This window comes from Brassica napus, chromosome C1 (genome assembly GCF_020379485.1).
Source record: "Brassica napus cultivar Da-Ae chromosome C1, Da-Ae, whole genome shotgun sequence".
Classification (NCBI taxonomy): domain Eukaryota; kingdom Viridiplantae; phylum Streptophyta; class Magnoliopsida; order Brassicales; family Brassicaceae; genus Brassica; species Brassica napus.
In genome coordinates, this window is record NC_063444.1 from 50,504,237 (window position 1) to 50,515,488 (window position 11,252).

Consider the following 11,252-nt stretch of genomic DNA (forward strand, 5'->3'; position numbering starts at 1 on the left):
TCAAAGAACACAATTACACGGCTGTATCATATAAGTGACATCAAAGACATTATAGTGAGAGAAATATGTACATGGATGACTTAGCTTGAAAGCAAAGAACTCAATCTTACAACATTTCAGATATTCTTAGTTTTATACTCTCAATCTAGATCAGTTTCAACTTAAAAGTCATTACATTTGTAGTTCCCATGTTTTCAAAATGAATTTTACACTTGTATCTCATGTTTAAAGTATAGTATGTTGCTATTGTCCGGATAAAATCAAACTAAAATATGTGTTTTATCAGCATTGATATTTTCTTAAAACCAATAAACAAATACCACTAAATTTACATAATTTATTTTAGTATGTTACTCTATTTTGAAAAAAGAATATAGACTATTAGACCATTTTTGAGTGGATCACTCTATATTTTTTCTATTAGACCATCTCGAATGGATCACTATGAAAAAAAAAATTAGATATAGTACCAACATTGATATCAAAGACTATTAAACACTATTGATTCATTTTAGTATGCTACTCTATTTGAAGAAGAAATATAGAGTAATCGATTCAATTAGCTTTAAAAAAACAATGCTACAACCTTCTTAAATATTTAAAATGTTTAGACCATTTCGAATGGATCACTATGAAGAAAAAAAATTTAGATATGGTACCAACATTGATATCAAAGACTATTACACGATGATTCATTTTAGTATGTTACTCTATTTGAAGAAAAAAAATATAGAGTAATCCATTCACATAGCTTAAAAAAAAATGTTACAACCTTCTTGGATATTTCTAGTTTTTAGACCATTTCAAATGGATCATTTTATATTTTTCTTCAAGTAGACTATTTTTATTACGGAGTTGGGTTCTACTTTAATGCTACTTTATTTTGAGTGAGAAATAGAGTGATAAATAAAAAATAAAATAAAATACTCTATTTATGTAATAAACTCGTTTGTTACGCTACTATAAATTGAAAAATAGAATACAATTAGAATATTTTTATTCCAAAATCTATTTTAAAATTAAAAAATAAATTGACGTTGGATATGTGTTTTTTTTTGAGCAAGATGAGACTTAACTTAAAAGTCATTACATTTCTAGTTCACGTGTTTTCAAATAATTTTTACACTTTTCATGTTTATACGATGTTGCAACAAATTATTTTTTTTGGTCAATGTTGCAACAAAGTTATACTATATTTTTTTGTTGCTATCATCTGGATAAATTCAAACTAAAAGTATACTCCCTCCGTTTCATTTCAAAATATAAGATGTTTTGAAGAATTTTTTTGTTCCAATATATAAGATGTTTTCATATTTCTAGGTAACTTTAAATTTATCAAAAATTGTGTAGCTAATCAAATTTAATAGTTATGTTTTGTAGTTTATAATTTTAATAATGCTTTTAAGATAAAAAATAATTATTTTAATAAATGTGTTTTACCTAAAAAATCTTATATTTAGAAACAGAGGGAGTATGTGTTTATCAACATTCATATTCATATTTTCTTAAAGACCAATACACAAATACTACCAAATTTACAACATTTATTTTAAGAGAAATTCTTGGGTTCACCTCATAGGTGAACATATAGGTTCACCAACCAATGAGAATTAGTTATTTTATATACAAATTTTTTCAAAAAAAGAAACATAATATTTAGAATATATTTAAAAAAAATAAAAGGATAAAAATAAATAAAAAGAGTATTATCAATAAAACATGAATTTTTAACATTGTTAAAATCGTTCATACTAAATCATATACCCTAAATCCTAAACACTAAACCTTAAACCCTTGATTAAACCCCTAAACCCTTAGGTAAAATATAAAAAAATAAATAGAAAATAGTAGCAGCCATAAAAAAAAAAAATTCTTTAATGTTATTAAAACCGTTTGTACTAAAACCTAAATCCTAAACTCTAAACCCTAAACTTTTGGGTAAATCCTAAACCCTTGGGTAAAGAGATATTCCAAGGCTTATGAGTCTATCCATGGGTTTAGAATTTACCCAATGGTTTAGGGTTTAGTGTTTACCTAATGGTTTAGGGTTTCATGTTTAGATTTTATGGTTTAAAGGTTTAGTGTTTAGTATGAATGGTTTTAACAATATTACAAAAATGTTATTGCTATTACACTTTTTTATTTATTTTCTATCATTTATTTTTTAAAATAAATTCTAAATATTCTATTTCCTTTTTGAAAAAAATTGTATATAAAAAACCCAATTCTCATTGGTTGGTGAAACCCAAGAATTTCTTTTATTTTAATTAATTTTCTATTATTATAAAGGAAATTATTCCTTTTTTTTTTTTCCTTAGAGTAAACAAGGACAAACCCTAAAACACCAACAACCGTTTAAGAAAAACCTATCATGATGACGCCCAAAGTGGAGATGATCGGTTCCAACAAAACGATACGCAACGACCCTATGCTTATCCTCGACCTGGTTATATTGGTCATGGAACGATTAAGCTTTGTTGATTTTCATAGAGCTAGATGCGTTTCTTCAGTATGGTATTCGGCTTCAAAATCATGCCGCATGAGACAAGCAAATCCATGGTTCGTCCTCTTTCCTGCAGACGTGCTTCACTTACCTCTGGAAAGCATCGACGATTCATGTAAGTTGTTCGATCCTATTGACCAGAAAACATACACCATAAGAGATCTCGGTTCTGATATCCTTAGGACTTCTTGTTTGGCAAGTTACAATAGCTGGTTCCTCATGTTAGACCGTAAAACACGTTTTTATCTTTTGAATATGCTCACTCGAGAGAGGATTCATCTCCCGTTTCTTGATTCAATGGAATCAACCGACGGATCAAAGTTGAAATTCAAGAGAAATTTTGACTCTAGTTTCACGGTTACAACATTCCGTTACAATAACGTACCATTATTATCAACGTGCTTTGGAATAGACGCTGCCGTTTTGTGGGTAGATGAAAGAAACAAAGATTATCTAGTTGTGTGGGCTTTTGATCGCACTCTTGCATATCACAAGAAAGGAGACGATAGCTGGAGGGTGTTTCGGTCATCAACGAATCAAAGCTGCGTCGATATGGTTTTTAAAGAAAGCAAGCTTTACGTGCTTGTTGAAGACGGAAGCATCACTACTTTTGATTTCTCTTGCGGTGATTCTCCTATGGAATTTGCAAGTTTCACCACGTCACCAGAGTGTTGTGACTTCGAACATCTTGCTGTGACTTTGTCTGGACAAGTTTTGGCTATTTCAAGTGAGGAGAGACACTCATATGACCTGTACAAGATGGATCCTAAATCATCAAAATGGAGTATAATCAAGTCTCTAGGGGACGAAGCATTGCTTTTGGATCAACGAATAACGGTTCCAGCCAAAGATGGAGTTTTGAAAAATTGCTTATATTGTAGTTATAGTGATCAGTTTCGTAGAGACGATGATTATAACCTACGGGAGGATGATAACGGCATTTGCGTCGTCAATATTCAGACCAATAATGAAGTTCAATTGTTCAACCATCTTACTGCTTCGTCGCCACTACCTTTCAAGGATGCTCGTTGGTTTATTCCCACTTTTGGTGGAAAATGATTACTTTAAATTAATTTACTTATCTTTTTCGTAAGGCTGAATGATTTTTTTTTTCCTTTCTATAAATTTATGGAACAAGAGTTTTGGTGATTTTAATCTATAGTTGTATGCGTTTCAAATCCAAAGTGTTTAACTAGAAATCATACTCAAAGATCTATTATAGTTTTAGAATATCTCAGAACACTAGAGAAATATGTTCATGGAGGACTTAACTAGAAAGCAAAGAATCCAATCTTAAAACCTTTGTAGATATCCTTAGCTCTTAATCTCAATCTAGATCAGTAGATAATGTTTGCACTTTTCTTTTCAGGTTTAAGATATAGTATGTTGCAACAAAATTATATAACAAAATTTTATGAACATTGATATTTTGTTAAGAACAATACACAAATACTACTAAATTTACATAATTTGCTTTATTTATTGAAGTTTTTTCTTTTGATAAAAAATATCATTTGTTGGAGTTGGTTAATGTTTATGTCAAGTTTGGTGCCAATCATCTTTCAGACTATTGGTACCGTGCCTAATATTTGTTGGTGCCTATTTTAAACCAGTTTAGCTCATAAATGACGATGAAAAATTAGAATATGAATTTTGATTCATACGTCTATGTGATATTTAAATTGTTTAATCATTTTGTAACATTTTGATTTCCCCTAGTATTGTTTTTGGAACTTGTAAACTTTTCTGACAATTGTTAAATATACGGGTGATAACAGAAAGAAACAATAAATAGAAACCCCTATTTATTATTCAACAAACTAGTTCTCCATTAAACCATACAACACTCTCTCTCTTCTTCTTGTCTAGATTCCAAGAAAATTTACAGAGAGAAACAAAATGGCGTTGAAGAAGCTATTGATGATCTCCTTCTCTCTAACTTCTCTCCTCTTCTCATTCTTTTACATCATCCCCACAACCACAACTCTCTTTACTTCTTCAAAGATCCCCACTACATCCCTTGAATCCAACCAAGACTTCAACTCTACACTTCCCTCTTTCGCCTACCTAATCTCTGCCTCCAAAGGGGACGTTGATAAACTCAAACGCCTCCTCAGATCTCTCTACCACCGTAGAAACCACTACTTGATCCACCTAGACCTCGAGGCCCCCGAGGAGGAGCATTTGGAGATGGCCAGGTTCGTGGCCGGAGAGCTTCTGTTTCAGCCCGAGGGTAATGTAATGATCGTAGGTAAACCGAATCTTGTTACCTACAGAGGACCAACGATGCTCGCGACGACTCTTCACGCAATGGCTTTGCTCTTGAGATGTTGTCGGTGGGACTGGTTCATTAATCTAAGTGCTTCTGATTATCCTCTAGTCACACAAGACGGTACGGTGAGTGTACCCTTTTATTTGATTTTGACTAACCAAATCTATTAACGATCTATGTATTTTTCATCATTTCTTGCTTTTAAAATGATCAAGATTTGGATCTAGATTTGTATGATGTACAGATGAACCGGTTAAGATGAATGTATACCTTTGGTTATCTATTTTATCTTAGTTTGGGTTTGGACTTATGATAAGAATGCAATGGTTAGGATCGGTTTGTGTGGCTTAGGATTTGTTTAGACATTGATTCTCAACTCAAGTTATTATTAGGCTGATAATGGTGTGTCTATTTATGGGAGAGTGATGCAATTGTTATGTAATTTATTAATTTGTTAATTAAATGCAGATCTGATCTATGCTTTTTCTGAGTTGCCTAGAGATCTCAACTTCATTCAGCACACAAGCCGGTTGGGATGGAAAATGTTAGTTGTACTCATTTTCTTTTCTACCTTTTTTCATTGAGATTAAGACTATACTATTGATGAGAAAAAAAAACAGAAAAATAATGAACATGGTTATAAATATAAATTTGAACTATATGAAAGCAGTATTATTGATTTTGCAAGAAAAAAATGATTAATATTAGTAATACAATGAAATGTGTAGGAACAAAAGAGGGAAACCAATAATAATAGATCCAGGGCTTTATAGCCTCAACAAGTCAGAGATTTGGTGGGTTATCAAACAACGAAGCCTCCCTACCTCTTTCAAGCTCTTCACAGGTTTCCTTTCCTCTTTCAACTTTTATTCATTATTAATTTAAAGACCAAACAAGTATATGATGTTTAGAAATTTAATCTGAAAATGATTAGAAGAGTGTTGCGTCCAAGGATTGATTTTAGTTGAGTAAGACATAAAACCTAATTTGTTTTTGTTAAAAAGGATAAAAATGTAGAAATTTTCTTTTTGGTGAAATGTATTTTGATTTAGTAAAGAATGTATAAATGATACAATATAGCATGTGAAATATTTCAGGTTCAGCTTGGACATTCCTATCAAGACCGTTTTCAGAATATTGCATAATAGGTTATGACAACTTACCAAGAACTCTCCTACTCTACTACACCAACTTCGTTTCATCTCCCGAAGGCTATTTTCAGACACTCATATGCAACTCGGATGAGTTCAGGAACACGACCGTGAACCACGACCTTCACTACATAGCGTGGGACAATCCTCCAAAACAGCATCCTAAGACACTAGGGACAAGGGATTACAGAAAGATGGTAATGAGTAACAGGCCGTTTGCAAGGAAGTTCAAGGGCAATGACCCGGTTCTCAATAGGATAGACCGAGAGCTTCTGAGAAACAAACGGAACCGTGTGTCAAAACCCGAACTTGGTCCTGGTTCGGGGGCTAGGAGGTTGAAGAGTTTGCTTTTGAGGCTTATGTTGAGAAGAAACTTTGTCAAGAGACAATGTAGATAGGAAATGTGAGCTATGCTACTCTATATGGAGATACCTTTGACCTTATTCTTTCTTGGTTTGTTTCGGTGTTTAGTGTTTAGTGATTCCTAAAAATAATAATGAAAATTTTAGATATACTGTTGGGGTGGATTTGGTTTTGGATTTCCAAACCATTATACTATATAGAATTTTGGATGGACGAGGTTGTGATACTCCATATTATAAGCGTTTGACCAATCTTTGATCTTTGTGAAAGCATATATTTCTATAGCTGTTGATAATTGTTTCTTTGGGAATGAGTAGATTTAAGTTTTTTTTGTTGTGTTTTTACTAGGAGTACTTAATTTGTCTTGATTTTCTACAAGACATTAATGTTTGAAACTATAGTTGTTCAATGTGGGAAAAGGCAAGTGAAAGAGGTCAAACTAAACCAAACAAGACTGATCTTTAAATCAAAATGAAATACTTGTTGAAATGAGTAATTTTATAGGTATCCGAAAATTAAAAAAAGTCCAGACATGAAGTAAGGAACTAAGCATCATTGAGATAGATTGGTAATGCTATGGTTCACGGTCATAATCCGGTGGCGAGACCGGTCGACCAGCTCTCTACATTGGCTTTTTGGTAGGACAACTTGTAAGGGCAATATTTATCTTTATTATTCTATGGTTTGAGTTTTCCTTTTCCTAGAGCAACGCTCCTGCGATGCAGCAACGGTCATACACACTAACTTCTTCACCTAAACCACGACGGATCAGATTTTCTTGAGCTTTATACGAATGTCTTTTAATGTTCTAATTAAATATTTGGCCCACAAAGCACTAACGGTCAAATTTCCATCTATTGGTGTGATGAGATCTTAATGTCTACTCACGGACCTACCACCACAAACTTATGTTAAAAAACAATGAAGGTATATAAAAAATAATAATAATTAAATATTCCGAGAATTACATGACAAGAAATAGATAAAACAACAAAAGACAAGATTAATACTGGACCACCCCTTGTCTGAATCACAGGATCTGATCAGACATAGAAGGAAGTCGACGGAAAAAGTTGGCCGGAACTGAAGGCATATCGTCCCTGAACCTCGGGTGTCGGATGTAGTAAAAACCAAACCCCAAAACGAAGATCTTGAAGGGCACAATGTAGAACAAGAACGACGCGAAAAGACAGAACACCACAAATATACATGTGGCGCGTGGGTCCTTCCAGTTGAAAAGCGCCTCAATACGCTCTCCTTGAGCCGCCACATCACCTAGTAAAGTCTGTGCTCGACCGGCTAATGCCCTTAACCGGTCATACCTGATGCGGACAACCTCAGGTGGTCTAGTCGCCGGGAAACCGTCAAACTCCTCGTCTAGCTCGTCGGGTGCAACAGAGTCAACGCAGGAAAGACGAGTGTCAACGCTACTGACTTTGAATCTGCCACGGCAACGGAACCTCAAGGCAAGGATCAAGAACGCGTACATGAAAACAGTTGGTAGAACTAAATGCGGACACAAGACGATGGCCACGAGAAGCAAGTGAACTAGCACGGTGGTTGGTGGGTGGACCCAAGTTCGAATCCCGTGAACCCAACGGGCTATAGTAGCGGCACGTGACAAGAACGTGATGACACGGAACCAATTCGCTTTGCTTCTCCTCATGCTCCACACATGATTGTCCGTGTCAAGCATGTACTGAACCACCTCTTGACCCAAAGGCGGCTCAGACCGGGCGAGGCGAGCAGTTACAATACGCATAGCCGTGTGACGGAGAATGTCTTGTTGAGCCGGGCCGAGGGGGCGGACGTAGTGCATCCTAGGTAGCATTGGCGTGACATAAGCTTGAATAATGCTTAGCCAAGACGGACAAGAAAACCGAACAGCAATTTCTATCTCTCCCATCTTCTTGGCTCCGCTCGGTAGTACTACGGTTAAGGTGTAGGAGTTTAGGTAGACGCGGTTCATGTCGAGAGTAGAGAGACGTATGCGGATTTTCCCAACCCTTAAGTCTCTACCTTGTTTCCCAGCTTCGTCGCGTTTGTATCGTCCGTTGTCGAAAACTCCAATGGTTAGGACCGTGCACGGATCATAAACATCCCATGTGTACTGCTCGTTCCACCGCGGATTAAACCGGTCTAGGATGGTACGAGTCCGAACCCATTTCGGTCCATACTTTGCAACCACATAAGCATCAGTAGTACCACGCGTACCGTCTCTGGTTTTCACCGGAAGTAAATTAGTAGCTCCACGGACACCCACTTCCAACAAACCAATAGGTGGCTTGGCTAGCTGCTTAGCGGAAGGTCTAACATCACTCGTCACATGAGCTGCTTCATCCAACACATGATACCCACCCTCAAGGCAAACCTTCACATGGATTCTTCCAGAGTATGGTTTCTTCTCGTCCCCGGCGAGATTAAACCACCTCGATTTCGGTTCGGTCCGGTCATCATTTCTCCTCTCGACGCTCCCCATGTGAATCTTGGTCTGACCAATTGACTGACCATTCGTTATATCTTCCACATTCACTATCAAGAACGGCTCAAACGGCTCAGAAGCTACGAAAACAAGATCCTCGTTCCAAGTCGGGTTACCGGATCCAGACGAGGAAGCTGACGGTCCGATCGAAGTCCTAGCCGTTTTGAAGACTTGAGGTCCAAGCTGAGCTTTCACATACAACTCAGTGGTGGGGTTCTTCGCTTTAGGTTCGGGACCCGAACCTAGCTGCAAGTCTTGGGTTTGTATAACCGTTAGCCTTAAATACCAAAGCTTCGGAGATAAGTAAACCTTGGACCGGGTCTCCGGTATCAACCCGCCGGAGTCCGACTGCCAAGCCTCTTGAAACGCTTCATCAGCTTGAGTCCCGAGCCAAACAGCGAGCATGACGTCATTCCCAGGAGACTTCTCAGACTCCAAAGTGTACCATTGAGGAGCCAAAGGACTATCCGGAGGCACTCTCTTGGGAACCTCTTGAAGATCAAACGACACCGTTCCAAGACAACTCTCCGTTGTTGTAACCGTTTTGTCTTCCTTCTCGACTTTCTCTTCCGACCAAACCGAAACTTCCAAGGAGCTCGAGTTTAAGCTCTCTTTCTCGAAGGCAAACACTTGGTCCCAATCTTTACCGGTTTGGCATCTGGTTTTCACACCGGTTGTACCGATCACGAGCTTGGCGTAGATCGGACTGCTCCCGTCGTTGTTAGCTCGCTTCGCCTTGGCTACGCGGATGTATAGAAACGGCATTCGATCGACGAGATCGTAACCGCCACCACGGTTCTGATCTCTGGTTAGAGAAGGGAGATCAAGATCCGCTCCGATTAAGTCTTGCCGGTTTAGATTCTCCGGTTTAATTTCTATCTCTTTTTGCTTCACCGTCTCTGTCTTCTGCGGTACAGCCGGAGGAGGAGGAGCTGCTGCGGCGGCGGCTTTCGGAGGATTTGTTTTTGTGTCCGCCGTAGCCGGCGGAGCTGCTGCGTCTGGTTTCTTCTCCTCCGGTTTGGCTTCCTCCTTCGGTTTAACCTCCGGTTTAGCCTCCGGTTTAGCTTCTTCCTTGGGTTTCTCCTCTGTTTTCGCCGCCTCTGCTTCTTTCTTCCCCTCCTCTGTTTTCTCCTTCTCCTTCTCCCCCGCCTTCTCTTCCGCCGCCGGAGCAGCCTGACCCTCCGCCGCAGGCTTCTCCTCCGTCGCCGCCGCCGCCGCCGGTATACTCTCGTCAACATAATAAGCCTTTAAACCGATCTCGCCTTTGATCTGAGAGAAGACGCTCCTCTTCTCGAGGGGGTAATAGACAAGAGTCTCGGACCCCGCCGCGGCGAACGCGTTTCCGGCGATCTTGACTTTCCCGAGAAACGTGCTCCGCTTCCCCGTCTTCTTGTCGTTGCACAGATTGATCTCGAGAATCTCCTCCCCCATGGTCGCCACGTCGTGTACGAAGAACTCGAGCTTCTCGTCCCACTGGGGATTCAGATCTCGGAACTTGGTCTTCGTCCTCCGTCGCTGGCCGTCGAAGTCGACGATCGCGTAGGCGCTCGCCGTTCCTTGGCCGTCTTTCGGCATTAGGTTCCTCGCGTTGCAGATCTCTACGATCAGCTTCCTTAGGACAGTGTCCGCCATTGTGTCTTTCTTGCAGCAATCTGGAACTGATCGGTTTTGTTTCTTCAGTTTCTTTTTAAGAGAGAAACAAAATTTGAAATGTTTTTTTTCTAGAGAGAGAGAGAACTGATTGTGTGTTTTTTTTGAAGTACTGTTTGTGTTCGAAGCTCGAGAGTGAAGGGTTTAAAAAGGCTTTAGAGGTAAAGTTACTACACGTCAGCATTGACACGTAAGATAGTACGCCACGTGATTTAACATAAGAGGACGAATCAAATTGTTATTTGTTTTTAAATTAAAAAAAGTTTAGTGCAGGTAATCTGAGCACCGTGCTTGATGCTGGTAAGTGGAATCTCACGTTCATTGATGAAAAAAGAAAATAAATACTGATTTTATTTTATAAAAGTCATGTGTTTTTATTTGTTGTAGTAATAAATAACGGTTTCTACAATTTTGAAAATAGGAGTTAGGTGATGTGGTTTGTGCATTTTTCAACTAAATAGCTCCCCCTTTGAAAAATACGAACGAAATGACAAATGACGCATTGATAACGTTAAAAGATAATTAATGAACTGATATTTGCTTAAATCTAACGACTTACAACATGCAGAGACTTCCCGTTAGAACATGAACGAAATGACAAATTGTTTTGTTATCAAACCGTGTTTACAGCGTTACAAACTTATAACGTTCAAATTTAGTTAATGAACTGATATTGCTTAACTCTCTAACATTATGCATTAATTAATGTAATCTCTTTTTATTTTTCTAAAATAATTAATGTAATCTCACCAAATTAAATTAGATTTAACATTATATTAAAACCAGTTTCATGGGAAAATCAGAATCTTGGTTTAGGATTCAAGCTTCAAA

General features: G+C 37.7%; 3 protein-coding genes across 4 annotated transcripts; 2 read left to right on the forward strand and 1 right to left on the reverse strand.

Annotated features, from left to right (window-relative positions):
- Positions 1 to 1,427: 1,427 nt before the first annotated feature.
- On the forward strand, positions 1,428 to 4,045 carry LOC125580441 (F-box protein KIB4-like). The gene has a single exon (XM_048744873.1). The coding sequence runs from the start codon at positions 2,372 to 2,374 to the stop codon at positions 3,560 to 3,562; it is 1,191 nt and encodes a 396-aa protein (XP_048600830.1). The 5' UTR covers positions 1,428 to 2,371; the 3' UTR covers positions 3,563 to 4,045.
- Positions 4,046 to 4,201: 156 nt separating this feature from the next.
- On the forward strand, positions 4,202 to 6,549 carry LOC106445322 (beta-glucuronosyltransferase GlcAT14A). 2 transcript variants are annotated; one of them, XM_013886846.3, is made up of 4 exons: positions 4,236 to 4,895; positions 5,244 to 5,319; positions 5,504 to 5,619; positions 5,873 to 6,549. In XM_013886846.3, the coding sequence occupies exons 1-4, from the start codon at positions 4,403 to 4,405 to the stop codon at positions 6,322 to 6,324; spliced, it is 1,137 nt and encodes a 378-aa protein (XP_013742300.1). In that variant the 5' UTR covers positions 4,236 to 4,402; the 3' UTR covers positions 6,325 to 6,549. The 2 variants fall into 2 exon arrangements, with proteins under 2 accessions (XP_022544286.1, XP_013742300.1); XM_022688565.2 differs by lacking the exon at positions 5,504 to 5,619 and having other exon boundaries at positions 4,202 to 4,895; positions 5,873 to 5,930.
- Positions 6,550 to 7,217: 668 nt separating this feature from the next.
- LOC106433070 (FT-interacting protein 7) lies at positions 7,218 to 10,850 on the reverse strand. Its single transcript, XM_013873918.3, has one exon. The coding sequence runs from the start codon at positions 10,401 to 10,403 to the stop codon at positions 7,320 to 7,322; it is 3,084 nt and encodes a 1,027-aa protein (XP_013729372.2). The 5' UTR covers positions 10,404 to 10,850; the 3' UTR covers positions 7,218 to 7,319.
- Between the last annotated feature and the right edge of the window lie 402 nt (positions 10,851 to 11,252).